Raw genomic sequence first — 18,743 nt, forward strand, 5'->3', positions numbered from 1 at the left:
TACAGTCTAGAGATGGGTAATAGAGCAGCTCTCACATACTCCCTTTCAAGGTCCTGCATCAGTGGAGTCACTCTTCACTTAGGATTGTAGACACTTTCTCCATTTATTTCTTGGTGGGTTTTTTTTTTTTGGTTTTTTTTGAGAGCTTAGATGAAACAAGGATAAAGAAGGAAGAAACGCCCTAGCTGGTTTGCTCAATGGATAGAGCATCTGCCTATAGACTGAAGGGTCCCAGGTTTGATTCCGGCTAAAGATACATGCCTATGTTGCAGGCTCGATCCCCAGTAGGGGGCATGCAGGAGGAAGCCAATCAATGATTCTCATCATTGATGTGTCTATATCTCTCTCCCTCTCCCTTCCTCTCTAAAATCAATAAAATATATTTTTTAAAAGAAGGGAGGAACAAAATGTCCCATTTTAGCATTATTATAAAGATGGGACCTAAGAGAATGATTGACACATCAATAGGCTCTGATAATCATTTGACTTATTTACTTTCAGTATTAGATCACTTTTTTCTGCTGCCCATTAAAATTTATAGCATGCCATAAAATTCTGCTCTATTTTTATAAAACAGCTAGAAAGGCACCAAAAAATGGAATTGCATATAGAAAAATGCTAGTTTCACCACAGATAAGTCACATAAAGGATCCCATTATACATATGCATTTAATGAAACAATTAAAAGGGAATAGATACAAAACTTTTTTTTGTTTTTGTTGTTTTGTTTTGGTTTGGTTCCTAGGCCGAGAATATGAGAAAGATAAAGTCTGCAATGAATTAGCCAATCTCGGAAAAGATGACTTCACTTCTTTGTAAGTATGAAGCACTCACTCACCCTCTAGGTTACTTGACCTTGAATGAAACTGCATGTAAGGTTAACTTCAACTCAGCATGAAGGGCTGAACTGATTTCTGACAAGATTAACAGGATAGAGCCCAGGGTCAAAGGAAGCAGAGAAGTCAGACAAATGGAGGACATCCAAAGATTCCAGTTGAACTATCATTACCATGGTCTAAACATTGATTAAGCAATAGTTTTCTAAGGTAAATTAAAATGCAAACAGTACATGCTAGGACTGGCAAACAAAGGCAACAGGGTATGGAGCAGGTTCATTTGGGGAGGCTTGAGAGAAGAAAGAACATGAGGCTGTGTTGATGGAACTCTCAAGTTCAACTCCTGCCACTTTACAAGATCAGTTTACCTAGAACAAAAACTAAAAGGCAACCTCATATTCTTTTCATTCATCAGTAAAAAGTGCACTATTCCTTTAAAAAAACTGAAAAGAATAGTTTAACATGTACAAATGTGGGAAAAATTAATTCTAATTGAGTATTGATTTACTTTTCCCCTCAGATCAATGGTCCTCTACAGCAGGAAATTTCCCAGTGGAACTTTTGAACAGGTCAGTCATCTTGTGAAGGAAGTTGTCTCCCTGACAGAAGCCTGCTGTGCTGAAGAGGCTGACCCTGACTGCTATGACAACAGGGTAGGTTACTGTGGCCGGGGCGGATCTGTGGTGGCCCACAGAAGAAAGCCAAGACAGGTCTTCATGCCATATCTTAGGGAAATCCTAGACAGCAACTCCACCTACCGTATTTTCCGGCGTATAAGACGACTTTTTAACCCAGGAAAATCTTCTCAAAAGTCGGGGGTCGTCTTATACGCCGGGTGTCATCTCATAGGGTGGGTATATCCCAAACTCTATGTTTTAACTGGAAAAGTTGGGGGTCGTCTTATACGCTGGAAAATACGGTACTCCAATTTTGGAGGAAATATGAAGCCTGTTACTCTAGAGCTCAGATTTATTCTGGCATAACAAATCAACTCTGCCCATTAGTCCTACAAATGAGAAAACTGGGGAATGATATACTGACTCAGGAAATGGTTCTAATAGATGGTGTGTATCCTAAAATCTACACATACTTTTATCATGCCAAGCCTGGTAATGAATGACCCAGAGCAATTTAGTGTTGGCCTCAAATTAATTTGGTGTTCAAAAGTTGCCCTGTATACATAAACCACCAGGTTTTGGGATTTCTCCACTGAAGTATACATGCAGAAATTAAAATGCTGAAATGATAGGGTTCAAAGTACAGACTGAAGAAAGGTGAACCCACATGTGTTTCTAGCAATTTACTAATGTAGTCATCAGGCCCAACAGAAATGGCATTTAAATGTATCTTGAAAAAGGCCTCTACAAGGCAAATGTCTCCCTGTGTATGCCTACAGCAATTAGCCTGTGGAAACAATGTTCCAAAGATCATTGGACTAGAATCTACACAATGATTATTCTTATCATTAATTGCCTTATCTGGCCCTTATCTACTTTCTAAGAATTTCACAACATGTTCTCCTATCACTAAGTCCATAAACAACCACCATTTCAACCTGACCTTCTGAACCACCTTAAAATAAGCAAGTATCATACTGACCATGATCAGAACAACAAAACACACTTTCATTATATACTAGAGGCCCAGTGCATGATTGAATCATGCACGTGTAGGGTCCCCTACACGCTTTCGCTTTCGATCACGGTGGAGCTGGGTGCCTGTCCGCTGGTGCACCAGGCCTTTCAGAAGCCTCTGGCACGGCGGAGGCTTCTGAAAGGCCTGGTGCCTGAGCGGACAGGCACCCAGCGCCCACGCTTTTGATGGTCTGCAGAGGGACGTGAGCTCGCTGCCCCAGAGGCCCCTTCTGTTCCACAGCACAGCCATGGCGCAGACACTGAGCTCGCGCCGCCACTGGCGACGCGAGCTCAGCGTCCTGCCGGCCCAATCGGCTACCCCGGCCACCCCGAGTCCCACCCCCTGCGCCTCCCTCTGGCCCAATCGTGGGCATAGCGGAGTGATGGTAATTTACATATTACCATCTTATTAGGTAGGATATTTGCTAACCCATGTCTTCATTTGAGAGAAGCTGCTGAATTACAAAGACAGATCATAAGAGAGCAGAGATGGCATTGGCATTTTTACACACCATCTTCCTCTTTCTCCTGCTTATTCAAAGTATTTTTTTTAAATGTGTTGATGCTTTTTCTTTTTAAATTCCTTATTTGAAAGGAGGTAATAAAAAGAAACCATGGGAAAGTTGACAGGCAAAGAAATGGAATAGATGAGGATATTCACTGAAGAAAGAAGAATAAAAAAGAGTTCTTAAGTTCGGAAGTTAGATGTGGGAGAGGATGAGAGATGTTCACTTTTACATAAGTGATTCATCATGTTGCTTTCCTTCATTGATAGGAAACATCTTTAGGTGTTTTCCTTTGAAAAGATGGCTAACATGTAAAATAAGCATAAGGATTTCCCTTGAAAAGCTGGCTAACATGTAAAATAAGCATAGGGATTTGAAAGCACTTTTTCCCAAATAAGTCCCAAAATAATTTTTTCCATGATAACTACTTAGGTTCTACATTTTCATTTCAAATTCTTTCCAAAAAGAACATTTTTTGTGGCTATAATTGCTTTGGTGGTCTTCTCCCCATGGGCTTAGCTTGCCTACCTGTATCAGTGTATACATGTTGAGGCAGTAAATTAAGTTGTACTAGTGATTTTTCAACCCATGCTACACATGAGACTAAGCTTTGGGAGAAAACAGATCCTAAGGCCTCATCTTTGACCTACGGTTTTAGAATTTATGTGATGGAAAACTCAGGCATTTAATTTTCATATATTCGATGAGAGATTTTGCTGAAAAAGCAGGCTCAAGAACCACTGGCTAAGAGAATGCAAACCAATGTAGAAGACTAAAGCACTTAACAAAAGTCTACTCAAGTAATAAAGGAAGGAGAGAAGGGCAGGAGGGTCCTGATTCTCAATGGGGTATTTGCAGCAGAAATCAGGTAGGACATCGTATGAGATCTTTTGGAAATGACTTTTCTTATCCTCAGTGATGTTTATACCCTTGTGGAGAAACACTGGCCTAGAGGATAAAGCTTTTAATGACTGCAATCAAACACAGTCCATTTATTAATGATGGTTCTGTTTTCTCCTGCTTTGAGGAAAGTCATTTATTAACATAAATAAGACCCTGTACTTGCCCATAACTATGATTATGCAAATTGCCACATTGCCAAATCATCTCTTGGAGCCTTTGGCATGGACAGTTTGTTATTAATGAGAATTTTAAACTAAAGATGTTATACTGAATGGAGAGCTATAAGCTTGGAAACTTGTATATATGAGTTCGCTGGTTTCTCTTCTTTCTTTCTAGACGTCAGCATTGTCTGCTAAGTCCTGTGACAGTGACTCCCCGTTCCCAGTGCACCCAGGAACTGCGGAGTGCTGTACCAAAGAGGGCCTGGAGAGGAAACTCTGTATGGCTGCCCTGAAGCACCAGCCACAGGAATTTCCTACCTACATAGAGCCAAGTAATGATGAAATCTGTGAAGCATTCAGGAAAGATCCCAAGGAATTTGCTAACCAGTAAGTTGCTTTCATCAGAAGTAAAAATTGAAGGCATAAAATATCAAAACTATATCTATTCTAACCCCCTACTCTATACAAACACCTCTTCTACAGCAACCTGGATAACTTCCAATAATGAGAACTTGACTTTCATCCAAGACAGCTCATTGCTGTCACTGTCGACTACTGTCAATGCCTTTCATAGACAGAGATAAAAACCACCGTTCCCCAGCTCCCACCCAATTCGTCCTATCTAGTACTGGAAGCAGAACTACTTGGATCCCTGTCTTCATGACAGATTTTCAAATATTTGACAGTAGCTATAGTGTTTTCCCTTAAGCTAGTGATCTCTATATACTCCATCTGATAAAATTTTATTGCTATGCATATGTTTAATACTTAATCTTCACTAAATCATAATAAACAAACAGTTTTATTCTTCACATTCCAAGAAGCAGTTGTGAATAGGATGCATGTTGCACTACATAAGAGAACATATTACTCTGACCCTCTCATTGCATAACGTTACTAAAGATCCAGATTATATGGAGATTCTTTAAATTTGTCTTGGAAGATCATAAAATGAACACAAATGGTGAAAATTAATTATAATGAAAAAATATATTTACTAAAAAAAAAAATCAAAAGCAATGGCATTCAAATGGGCTTTAAAAGCATTTAAGGCCTGGTGCACAAAATTGTGCATGGGGGGAGGGGGCGTGTCCCTAAGCCCAGCCTGCACCCTCTCCAATCTGGGACAATCCAGGACCACTGGCTCCCAACCGCTTGCCTGCCTCTGCCTGATTGCCCCTAACCACTTCTGCCTGCCAGCCTGATCACCCCCTAATCACTCCCCTGCCAGCCTGAATGACACCTAACTGCTCCCTGGCTGGCCCAATTGCCCCTAACTGCCCTCCCTGCTGGCCCAGTCACCCCTAACTGTCCTCCCATGCAGGCCTGGTCACCCCTAACTGCCTTCTCTTGCCGACCTGGTCACCTCTAACGGCCCTCCCCTGTTGGCCGGGTTGCCCTCAACTGCCCTCCCCTGCAGGCCTGGTCCCCCAAACAGCCCTCCCCTACAGGCCTGGTTCCCCCCCAACTGCACTCCCCTGCAGGCCTGGTCCCCCCAACTGCCCTCCCCTGCAGGCCTGGGTTCCCCTTAACTGCCCTCCCCTGCATGCCGGATCCCCCCCAACTGCCCTCCCTTGCTGGCCTGGTCTCTCCCAACTGCCCTCCTCTTCTGGCCTGGTCACCCCTAACTGCCCACAACTGCCCTCCCCTGCAGGCCATCTTGTGGTGGCCATCTTGTGGTGGCCATCTTGTGGTAGCCATCTTGTGGTAACCATCTTGTGTCCACATGGGGGCAGCCATCTTTGACCACATGGAGTGGCCATCTTGTGTCTTGGAGTGATGGCCAATTTGCATATTACTCTTTTATTAGATAGGATAGATTTTGTTTTCCACAAATGATTTGACCAATGCTCTCTCCCCCTACCCCCCACAGGTTTATGTATGAATATTCCATTAATTATGGACAAGCTCCTCTGCCGCTGTTAGTCAGTTATACCAAGAGTTATCTCTCTATGGTAGGGTCCTGCTGTACCTCATCAAACCCCACTGTATGCTTTTTAAAAGAGGTAGGTGCCATTTATTGCATAGTTACGCTCTTTCTTTTTTCTTCTATTAATGCTATTCCTTTTTAAGAATGGTAGAAATTCAGATTCTGGAATCAGTAAAAGTTCCTAACAGGCCTATTTTGCATTTTGTTAATTGGAAAAACAAACATACCATCACTTCTGGGAAAGAAATATCAGTAAGTTTCTTTGGTCAGAAATCAGTTTTGTGGTCATCAAAAAAAGTCATGATATTCAGTCTCTTTTTTCCATTCCTGCACATTACTGTGAATGTATCTTAACCGCCTAAGGGATTCTCTCATTTCTTTTCTAGAGACTCCAGATTAAACATTTATCGCTTCTCACCATTATGTCAAATAGAATCTGTTCACAATATGCTGCTTATGGGAAGGAGAAATCAAGGCTCAGGTAAGGAATAAGCATCAGTATGTGCAGCTGTTTGAGTCTGCACTATCTATCCAAAATATTAGGGTTCCCTAGGAAAGTGTTTGTGTTAGAAGATATTGACTATAGTCTTACGCTCCAATAGTTCTCAAATGTATACCCAGTTCTTTTTTGTCTGCACAGAATATGAACAATAAGAAACAAGGCTATGTTGTAAAACATGAGATTTGCTCTTAATCAACCTTTTCCATATACTCATTAGGGAAAACCAGGAGACCATTAGAAATTATTTCCTCAATGTTCATATTAGCATTACAAATATAAATGTAAATTACAAATATAAAGGCAAAAATAAAATCACCTGTTATTTGCTTAGTCCATTTTTGTCTTGGGAGGAAACTTCTTGGATTATTTGTTATATGAAGCTTTGTGCTGTATAACATGTATCTCTTGAGTTTTGTGAATGTACACTAATTCCTTAGCTACTCTATTTGTAGCTTTCCCTTTGATTTTTGTATGTCTGCTGTTAACTCCATTATTTTAATTTTGACACTTTCTATATTTGTATTTCTCTCATATCTCCTCAGACATCTAGATTTGCCAGCTTTATCTTATCTTTACAGCATTTAAGTCTCTTTAATTCCTCCTTCTCTGATCCATAAACTTTTATCCTTTAATGGCAATAAAATAATTTATTTTGTGTTGGCACCAGATCCTAAGCTTCCCTAGTGGGAATAGAAACTACTTTCATTAGTCCATTAAAAATAATTTTCCACTAGAACTACTCAAATACTAAATGGCATTTTCTCTAGACCTTCAATTTGGTTTTCCTTTTACATTAAGATAGTATAGTTGGAAAGTAGAACATAGGAATTTATAATATAAAAACAACTAAAAGATATACCTACCTTAATCATTAATTTATACTTACATTAGTGTCTAGGAAATTACCCCAAAGAAATAGCATTAAATGTGAACAAAAAATTAGCTACAAATATTGCTATCCCCCATATTTAAAATATGAAAAAATAGAGACTTTTTAAATGTCCCTAGACTCGAAAGCATACTTAAATCAGTTATGGTATATCCATCTCAGAGGAGGCCAGTTTGTTGTAATTATGATAGACTATTAATGAAATTACAAAACATTACTAAAATTGATGAAACAAAATAAATAGGAAGATATTCCATGCTCACAGATTAGAAGAATTAATAGTTAAAAATGTTCATACTATCCAAAGCAATCTACAGATTCAATGCAATTCCTACCAATATTCCAATAGCATTTTTTGGCAGAAATAGGGGAAAAAAGGCACCCTAAATTCAAATGGAATCTCAAGGGGCTCCATATAGCCAAAACAATCTTGAAAAAGTAGAACAAAGTTGGAGGCCTCGTACTTTCTGATTTCAAAACATACTACAAAGCAACAATAATCAATATGCAGTAGTACTCGTATAAAAAGATATATAGACCAATGAAGCAGAATAGAGAGATCACGAACAAGCCCTTATGTATTTAAACAAATTATTTTTGACAAGGGAGCCAACACTACACGTGGAAAAAGGACAGTCTCTTCAAATAGTATTGGGAAAATTGCAAAAGAATGAAGTTGAACCCTTACCTTATACCACATATTAAAATTAACTTAAAATGGATTAAAAACTTAAATATAAGACCTAAACACTATAAAATCCTAGGAGGAAGCATAGGGGACAACTATAGGACATCTGGTTTGGCAATGATTTCTTGGAATTAACTCCAAAGCTTAGGCAACAAAAGCAAAAATAGACAAAGGAGATTACATCATCCTAAAACTTCTGAGCACTAAAGAAAACAACACAGTGAAAAGGCAACCTATGGAATGGGAAAAAGTATTTGCAAATCATATACCTACCAAGGGTTTAATATCCAGTATGCACTAAGAAACTGCTACAACTCAACAACAAAATACCAAATAACCTGATTAAAAAGAATTAGAGATTTCTCCAAATGAGATATAAAAATGGCCAACTAGCATATGAAAAGATGCTCAACATCACTACTAATCACAAATCAAAACCACCATGCCATTTCACACCCATTAAGATTGCCACTGCCAAAAGCATTAGTGAGAATGTGAAGAAGTTGGAATCTTTGTGCACTGTTAGCAGAAATGCAAAATGGTGTGGCTATTATGGAAAACATTAAAGTTTCCTAAAAAAAAAATTAATAGAATTACCATATGACCCAGCAATCCCACTTCTGTGAACAGACTAGGGCAAAAGTAGGTTTATAGATTTTATTATGGAAAATACAATAATTAATAAATAATACAAGAATAAACTGTTTTATGTACTCATAACTGTAAAACTACTTTTACCCCAACCTGTATATATATATTCCTAGGAATTCAAATCAGAATCTAAAGAGATATTTGCACATCCATGTTCATGGCAGCATTAGTCACATTGCCAAGAGGTGAAAGCAACCCAATATCCATTGATAGGTGAATAGATAAAGAATGTGATATATACATACAATGAAATATTAGGCTGCCTCAAAAAGTCTTGTCAGATGCTATTACATTAATAAACCTTGAGGACATTATACAAAGTAAAATAAGCAGTCACATAAGGACAAATACTGTATGATTCCAGTCATATGGAGTTCCTAAAGTAGTCAAAATCATAAAAACAGAATTTATGATTACTAAGGAAGGAGTGCCAGAATCAGTGTTTAATGGATGTAGAGTTTCAGTTTTAAAAGACAAGAAAATTCTAGAGATCTGTTACAACAATGTGAATTTACTTAACATTACTGAACTATACTGAACTATACACTTAAAAATTATTGAGAGGTAGTCCAGCTGATAATGGTAGTGGTTGAGCATTGAGCTATGAACCAGGAAGTCAACGTTAAATTTCTGGTCAGGGCACATACCCAGGTTTTGGGTTTGGTCTCCAGTAGCGGGTGTGTGGGAGGCAAACGATCAATGATTCTCTGTCATAATTGATGTTTCTCTCTCTGAAATAAATTTTAATATATATTATATATATATATATGGTTAAGATGGTAAATTTAATATTATGTTTTTATCACAATAAAGAATATTTAATGATACAGAACATATTCCTGATTAAGTGAAAAGATAAATTTATCAGCAGTATAGCATAATCCCTTATAAAATACCTAATGTCCTGTAAACCTTATAAAATATGTAAGGGTTTCATGCCCTATCATCAACATGTATTAACACTGTGGTTTAGGGCTATAGGTCTTCACTACTTTATTTCTACTTTATTTGAGGGTTGATTTATAAACATTTAAGAAGATTATGAGAGGCCCCCAAAACAACACATTGGTCTTAAATAGAGATATATTAGTGCCTTCTCTATTGCCATTTTTTTTTTTTAATTCTCACCTGAGGACATGATATGCTTTTATTGATTTTAGATAGAGAGGGAGAGAGAGAGCAAGAGAAACATCTATGTGAGAGCGAGACATCCATCGGTTACCTCCCCTATGTGCCCTGACTAACCGGAGATCAAACCCACCACCTAGGTATGTGCCCTGCCCAGGAAATGAACCCACAACCTTTTGGTTTATGGGATGATGCTCCAACCAACTGAGCAACCTGGTCAGGGTTTTAAGGCACCCTTCAACTATGTAGATCTGGCCAAAAGAGAATGTGAGTGCTGAAATTTGAAAAAAATCATTGGGGACGACTGAATTTTGAGTAGCAGCTTCAGGACACAGGCTCCATTGCAGAGTAGATGTGCTCAGTGCAGCTGTTAAGGAAGAACTGTTGAAACCATGTAATTATTTCTCTAGTGTGTTTGTTCATAATGAAACCAAGAAAACTGAGATTTGGAGAAAGCTAACGATTTTTTTTTAACTATCTAGCCATCTCATAAAATTAGCCCAAAAAGCACCTACTGCTAATCTGGAGGATGTTTTGCCACTCGCTGAAGATGTTACCACAATCCTCTCCAAGTGCTGTGGGTCTACCTCTGAGGACTGCATGGCCAAGGAGGTAAGAGAATCCCTGCTACCGTCATCATCATCATCATGTGCCGCACACTAAGTGGCAAGCACTCCTCTAAGCTGCTTTTTGCATGTATCATCTCAATGATTCCATATATATCCTATGAAACTTAAATACATTAAGTCCATTTTATAGATGAGAAAACAGAATAGTGAAAAGGGTCAATAATTAAAGTCACACAGCGGTAAGTAGCAAAGTCCACACATAAAGACAATGTTATCTGATTCCCAAGATCTTAGTGCACCTGCAGAGCCTAGTACCACATCACTAGCCATATATAGTTATTTAAGTTAATTATTATTAAACTAATAGCATTTAAACTTCATTTCTGCAGTCACACTGGCCCCCATTTCAAATGCTCACTAGTATCAGTACAGAAACAGATAATTTTCATCATCATGTAGTAGAGTTCCATTAGACAATATACTATTAGGAATTATTAGTTTTTATTATAACTGTCAGAATTTGATGGTCATTTCTGTTTTTTCCACTGTTTTTCATTTGCATAATACTTTGAAGTAGATATGAGTTTGAACAGTTATCTATAATAATAAAAGCGTACTATGCTAATTAGACTGGACAACCGAACGACCTTCTGGATGTTGTTCCAGAGTCCTCCCGGATGAAGCTGCAATGGTGGGGGCTGAGGCAGAGGCAGTTAAGGGCAATAAGGCAGGCAGTCGAGAAGTTAGGGGTGATCAGGCAGGCATGCAGAGTGGTTAGTGGCAATGAGGTCGGCAGGCAAGTGATTAGGGGCAATGAGGTAGGCAGGCAAGTGGTTAGGGGCAATGAGGCAGGTAGGCAAGTGGTTAGGGGCAATGACGCAGCAGGCAGAGTGGTTAGGGGCAATGAGGCAGGCAGGCAGAGTGGTTAGGAGCCAGTGGTCCCAGATTGTGGGAGAGTACAGGCCGGGCTGAGGGCCTGCCCCCCTCCCCCACCCCATCCCCGCATGAATTTTGTGTACTGGGCCTCAAGTTTTAGATAAAAGTCACTCTCCTTTATAGAAAGTCTGTGGATCTCTTTAGGAACAGCAACATTGTGCTGCCTGGTCTTTTTCCTTTAAGAATATGTGTCTGTGTTAATGGGTGTTTTCTATAACCTGACTTATAATGGCTAAGTCATTAATAGGTCTCTCTCTCTCTGTCTCTGTCTGTCTCTCTCTCTCTCTTCTCTCTCTTCTTCTTCATATAGCTATATAAAATATACTACATTGATCGCCTAGGTTTACCTTACTATAATTTAACTAGTCCTCTATTATTGGGTTTAGGTGTTTTGGTTTTTGTATTTTAAGTGACTCTGTCCTTAGGAGTCTTATAACTAAATCTTCTCTTCACCATAATTGTTTTCTGAGGATAAATTCTTGAAAGTTAAATTGTACGTTTTAAGGTTTTTAGTACATAGTGACAAATTGCCCTCCAAAAAATATTATACCAATTTACTTTCTAAGAGCATTCCCACTGATTTTTTTTTATACACCATGCCAGGGCTAGTAAGCCTGTGTAAAGCTTCCTTATTTTGGATCTACCAGAAAACTAACAATGCATAAAAATCACAATTGCTTTTGTAGCTGCCTGAACACACAGTAAAAATCTGTGACAACTTATCCACAAAGAATGATAAGTTTAGGGACTGCTGTCAAGAAAGAACACCCATGGACATATTTATGTGTGTCTACTTCACGCCAGCTACTCAGCCACCAGAGCTGCCAGAAGTTGAGTTGCCCACAAGTAAAGATGTGTGTGGCAAGGGAAACACCAAAGCCATGGACAGGTAAGTAGAGATGATCTAATTACCTTCTTGACAGTATGTATATTCACTGGCATTAAATGACAAAGAAACTAGATGGGGAAGAAATGGTAAACCTGACATCACTAAGAAAAGAATTAAAATAAATACACCATGAGTTGCATATACTATGAGTAGTATATGCACATTCATGGCATAAATTTCACAAGTAGATCAACTTGCCAGAAAAACATTTATCAATATCAGAGGGCAGAATGTAGACTGCACTGAAATTCTATATTTATCTAAATACTCATTGTTTTTTATAAATGCATAGAGAGCAATGGGATAAGATAATCAAAGAATTTATGCAAATATATTTTCACAGAATAGCCACATAAAGTACCTACTTGATATAGAATTAATTGTGCTATAGTTACACAAAGGACAGTTCCATATGCATTTGATGCTTTATATAGAAATAGTAGCCCTGTACATGAATCCGTGTGCCAGTAGGTCGCTGCCACCCTCCTGTAGCTCTCTGCCTGCTGCCCCACCCTCCTATAGCTCCCCCACCCCTTCTCATAGCTTGCTGCTCTGCCCCCTCCTGTAGCTCTCCGCCTCCCACCTGCTTGCTGCCCTCCCCCATCCTGTAGCTCTCTGCCATCTGCTTATAGTTCGCTGCCCCACCCGCCTGCAGATCCATGATCAGGTCATTATGCCTCAGGGCATAATGGATAATTAGCATATTCCTCTCTTATTATATAGGATTGTGTTATAGTTACACATAGACAATTTCATATGCATTTGAAGTAGATATACATAATACTAGAGGCCAGATGCACGGATTCATGCACCCATGGGGTCCCTCGGCCTGGCCTACACCCTCTCACAATCTGGGACCCCGCAGGGGATTTCGGATAGTTGGTTTCAGCCCAATCCCCACAGGCCCGATCCAGACAGGAGAGAGCCTGATCCTGTGCATTGAGTATCTGTCCCCTGGTGGTCAGTGCACGTCATAGCGACTGGTGGACCAGTCATTTGGTCATTCAGTCATTTGGTCACTTAGGCTTTTATATATATAGATAGTATGTGACTATATATATATATAGTTCATACAGAGCTTTATTCAGTATTAACTAGTCACAATAACTTTAAAGCAACTATTAATAACTTGTATTTCAATGAGAATATTATTTTTAATCTTAAACTTGTTGATTTGGATTTTAGCTAAATCTATTATATTTCTATATAAAGCATCAAATGCATATGGAACTGTCCTTTGTGTAACTATAGCACAATTAATTCTATATCAAGTAGGTACTTTATGTGGCTATTTTTTGAAAATAAAATATTTAATTAAAGATGCAGAAACCAGGTGCTCTGCCTTTGTTATAGATGCCAAATTTCAAAACATGATACATATTCACAAGTATACCCATGCATGTTAAAGTACGTCTTCTTTCTCTCTCATGCCAGGTATACATTTGAACTGTCTAGGAGAACTGATGTTCCAGAAGTGTTTCTCAGTAAAATACTTGAGCCAACCTTCAAAAGCCTGGAAGAATGCTGTGACTCTAAAGATCCTGCTCTCTGTTTTAATGCTAAGGTGCAGTTTGCTAGATTTCTTCAACAACCCTGTTGAGATCAAACGTTGGCAAGCTGGAGCTTATGGGTCACAGTTAGACTGGTGCCCATTTATGTATGGCCTGTGAGCTAAAATGGTCTTACATTTTTAATGGCTTTTAAAAAAGATGAACATTTCATGACATTAAAATTATATGGAATTCAGATTTCAATGTTCATACATAAACCATGCTCACTGTTTATACATTGTTTATGACTGTTTTGTGTCATAATAGCAGAGTTGAGTTGTTACAACAGAAACTATATATGGCCTACAAAGCCTAAAATTTTTACTACTGGGCCTATTACAGAAAATGTTTACCAATGTCTGGTGTAGATTAAGCACTCTTACCGACATGTTACACGGAATTCTAATTTAGCGCCTCCCGGAACAGGGTTAAGATAAACATTTTTGTGTGATTATTATTTTCGTACAGGTTCCACAACTGAAGGAGGAACTATCTTCTTTCATTGACAAGGGACAAGAACTATGTGCAGATTATTCGGAAAACACCTTTACTGAGTACAAGAAAAAGTAAGGAACGAATTCTACTTGTGTCCCCCAAATTTATCAGTTTAGCCTTGTATTGTAGTTTGAAAGCACAGTTGAAGACTTAAGATGTGCTAAGTGAGCAATAAAAAGAGGAAGTTCAATTAAAATAGTTTTAAAAAGTAGTTAGAATTTATTATCTGTGTAAGAAACAGCTATTTTTAGGGAAGGGGAAGGAAGTTACATATATCAGCTTAAAACACAGCCAAAAATGAATATATTACAAGATCTGTAATGACTTGATTAAGAAAACAAAATTAGTTTATTAACATTGTTGCCCTAAAACAATCTGTAAATTTTGCTATATATAAGAAACTATAAAACTGCTGGAAAATTATATCTAACTTAAAACTATTTTGACTGACAAGAGGACCCAAACTTTCAATTTAGTATCACCCATTGCCAGTATGTAGTCTCTATAAATTGTAAGTACACATGTTAATCAATCATTCATAATGTACAATAGTCATTTTTCTCCATTAAGAGGAGAAGGCATTTCTTTACAAGTAGGTTTTTAATATTAAAATAAGGAGCCATAATAATGAAAGCAGTTTTACTGGGTTCCTGGAAAATGTCTCTGTTGAGAAGACGCTGTCATTCTCAGTTTCATTAAGTAGATGCCTTAGATCTATTTCACAGCATCTTGCACAACACAGGCCTCAAGTAAGCACAAATAAACCTCCACAAAAAGACGGTCCTAAAGAATCCCCAAAGTTGGACACCTCCTTCAATGACCCCCATGAAATCAACCTTAGCAAAGCTGTAATAAAAAATGAAAAACAGTGAAAGCCTCAGGTTCAAAATTGTTTAATATTTTATCAGAAAATTATATAATAGAATAATATGACGGTAGCATAGAATAATGTTAAACAGGTAATGCAAGATTAAGTTTTTTTCCAACAGTTTTGAACACCAGGTTTGCCCGGGGCAATTGAGTGATAACTTATATAATCTCAATTCCATACATGTCCTAGAATTGAATTTAAGGTTGTGAAATTAGAGAAGATTAGGGCTATTCCATCTAAGTATTTGAAATCCCTCCCCACTACTTTTTCTCCCCACTCTCTGAGTTTCTTCTGGTCTCACTTGCCTTTCCTTCCAACTGGAACCAACTCATTTCAATAATGCTTTCAGGAGCAAACTAGTCCCCTGACCCTCTTATCCCTTCCCAGCATCCACCTTGCCAACCCCAACTCCAACTCGAGATAAATGTGGGTCTCTTCCACCTCCCATTGCCTACTACTGGGCTGGAAAATACTCCTGGAGAAAGTCATAAAGCCAGGCGGAGTGTCCACCATGAAGGCAGAGTTACCAAGATCGTAGACACTTCAAACTGGGAAAGAATCAAGTGAATTCAAGTCCTAGTACCACTTTGGCAGTGAGATGGAGAGCTGGTCAATAGCAGAACTAAAAACAAGAGCCAAAGATCCCTGACCTTGTTTTCCTGCATAGTTGATGAGGCAAACTGAGGGGAAAACTGTTCAAAAGATGAGAGAAGAGAAAAAGCATTACAGTGGCATGAATTTCTGTGAGGGAAATGTCCTTGAAGGAGCTTGAAACTTAGAAGTGGAGAGAAGATGAAAGGTTAAGGAAAACAAGGAAGTTATTCATGATGATGTAATTGAGTGAATGAAAGGGGAAAAGCTGGAATTCAAGTCAGCAGCAATTTGTATGTTTACTTTCATGATCTTAAAAGAGGCACAGATATTACTTTCTAACCTCAAATTGAGTCATTAAAGATAGTTCCCCAAATAGATACATAATTTTCTAGAGAGGAGCAAGTACTTATATTTTCATTTTTTTATTGTACCAGATCTTAAATGGCTATCTTTTGCATTGGAAACCTTTATAGAATACATCTATTAAACCTTACGAAAAAATGGTCTTTCAGACTGACAGAGCGATTGAGAGCGAAACTGCTAGATGCTACAGACACGGAACTGGAAGAACTGGTTGACAAGCGCTCAGATTTTGCCTCCAAGTGCTGTTCCATCAACTCCCCTCCCCTCTACTGTGACTCTGAGGTAAGAAGATTTGATAATCCATTATCCCTGCACAGTTTTTAAAGACTCATGCACTCAGATTTACTCATTCCTTTTTTTTTAATTGAAATGCCATTATGTCTTTTCCTGTTGCTGTGATAACTTTGTTGTATTTACAATAAAAGAAAAATGACTGTTTTCATGCTATGCTAATTTAAAAGCAAATTGAGGGAGTTGCAAAACTTAGGAAATTTTACACTTTTAAAGAAAAAAGTGCGAATACAGACAGCAAAGCGCAATGTTTTTCAAATTGTAGATTGTAACCTGTTAACAGCTTTTTTAAATGAAAGAAGAGAAAAAAGAAGACAGTAGGAATATTAATCCATCTAACAGCATGGTATATATATATATATGTATATATATATATATATATATATATATATATATATATATATATATATATATATCATGCTGTTAAGAACAGAATAGACTTTTATATATACCATGCTGTTAGATGGATTAATATTGCTATAATATATATATATATATATATATATATATATATATATATATACACACACACACACCATGCTGTTAGATGCATTAATATTGCTATAATATATATATATATATATACCATGCTGTTAGATGAATTAATATTGCTATAATATATATATATAGCAATAGGTAGATTGATTACTAAGTTTAAAAAAAAAAAGACACAGAGCTGCCATTTGACCCAATGATCCCACTTCTAGGAATATATTCTAGGAATCCCAAAACACCAATCAGAAAAAATATACAGACCCCTATGTTCATCACAGCACTACTTATAATAGCTAAGATCTGGAAACAGCCCAAGTGCCTAACAGATGAGTGGATAAAAAAGACATGGTACATTTACACAATGGAACACTATGCAGCAGTAAAAAAGAAGGCTCTCTTACCCTTTGAGATAGCATGGATGGACCTGGAGAGTATTATGCTAACCAAAATAAGCCAGAGAAAGACAAGTATCACATGATCTCACTCATATGTGAATATAATGATCAAAATAAAGTGATGAACAAAATAGATCCAGAGACATAGAAGCATGGAACAGGCTGATGAATCTCAGAGGGAAGGGGGCAGAGGGGCCAGGAAGAGATTAACGAAAGAATTTATATGCATATATGCATAACCCATGGACGCAGACAATAGTGTGGTGAAGGCCTGAGGAGAAGGGTGTGGGGTGAAGAGGGTCAATGGGGAAAAAAAAGGAGACATCTGTAAAACTTTTAACAATAAAGATAAAAAATTTTAAATGCAATAAATGAGAAATTTTAAAAGAAAATATAGATGCTTTTAGGAAAAATGGATCATACCATACCTTATACTCTAATTATTAAAATAATTATTTAATTTTCAATTAAATGTATTGGGTGACATTGGTTAATAAGATCATAAAGGTTTCACATGTATATTACTATGATACATGTTCTGTACATTTCATTGTGTCCCCACCACCCAAAGTCACATCATCTTCTATCATTATATATTTGGTTCCATTTACCCTTTAATTTAATTTTGCTTCAATGTAACACAAGAAAAAGAAATGCAATTTAATTACTAAAGGTTACACAAATATTTCTTTACCATAAGTTATTTTCTAAAAATTAACAAACATACTAATATTAAAATTTTTTAATATTAGTCATTTTTTATTACAAGTTTTTCTTTTAGACACTATCAATTGGTTTCCAACTCTGAAAGGTAAAGAAATTTGAACTCATACTTTCTAGTTTCCCTCCCCACTCCTCTTAATTTGTTAGTTTTTGGGTTCATCTTTCTTTAAACATGATTCCCCTACCTCTAGCCCCCAGATCCCTCCCATTCCTGTCTCCCCCGTTCCCTCACCCCTTCTCTATATTCTTTCTCCCTTACATGTAGTTGCATAATTGCCAGATCATTTATTTTTATCTTGTGAGGCATTTTCTGATAGGAGGTGAATTACTGAATTCCTTTCACCGAACCTGAGCTTACTGGTTTCCTCCTATAAAACTAACGTGAGGTTGGTACTTGGTGTCCTATCTTTATGTAGACTGAAGGAGTGGAGGACAGAGGAGAGCCCAGGTCAGGCTGTGTGATCCATTGTTGGTAGACCGGATATCTGCTTTCTCTAACATTTTGTTACATATCTTACACTAGGATTTTCTCCACTAACTCAGTTTCTATCCTATTTCATGGGGAGATGTCTGTTAGCCTTTTTCATATGCATTCAGCCCATTTATTCTCATCACTCATTTGACCTGTAACAATACAGCAGTCAATTCAATTACTAGAAAAGTTGAAAGATAAGGACAGCACTTTCATTCACTATACTGCTAACTTGGAGACACAATGACAATTCCAAGAATTCTGTTGTCTCA

At 37.7% G+C, this 18,743-nt stretch overlaps 1 protein-coding gene across 1 annotated transcript in view; it reads left to right on the forward strand.

The window, feature by feature from the left end:
* Positions 1–18,743, forward strand: part of GC (GC vitamin D binding protein) — a 37,750-nt gene that overhangs the window by 11,472 nt on the left and 7,535 nt on the right. The window contains exons 2-11 of the mRNA XM_079777025.1: positions 746–815; positions 1,357–1,489; positions 4,216–4,427; positions 5,914–6,046; positions 6,357–6,451; positions 10,311–10,440; positions 12,020–12,222; positions 13,657–13,786; positions 14,241–14,338; positions 16,245–16,377. Of these exons, the coding sequence (XP_079633151.1) occupies positions 746–815; positions 1,357–1,489; positions 4,216–4,427; positions 5,914–6,046; positions 6,357–6,451; positions 10,311–10,440; positions 12,020–12,222; positions 13,657–13,786; positions 14,241–14,338; positions 16,245–16,377 (1,337 nt within the window). The remainder of the gene's footprint in view (positions 1–745; positions 816–1,356; positions 1,490–4,215; positions 4,428–5,913; positions 6,047–6,356; positions 6,452–10,310; positions 10,441–12,019; positions 12,223–13,656; positions 13,787–14,240; positions 14,339–16,244; positions 16,378–18,743) is intronic.

The sequence above is a fragment of the Cnephaeus nilssonii genome (genome assembly GCF_951640355.1).
Source record: "Cnephaeus nilssonii genome assembly, chromosome: 1".
NCBI classification, from domain to species: Eukaryota; Metazoa; Chordata; class Mammalia; order Chiroptera; family Vespertilionidae; genus Cnephaeus; species Cnephaeus nilssonii.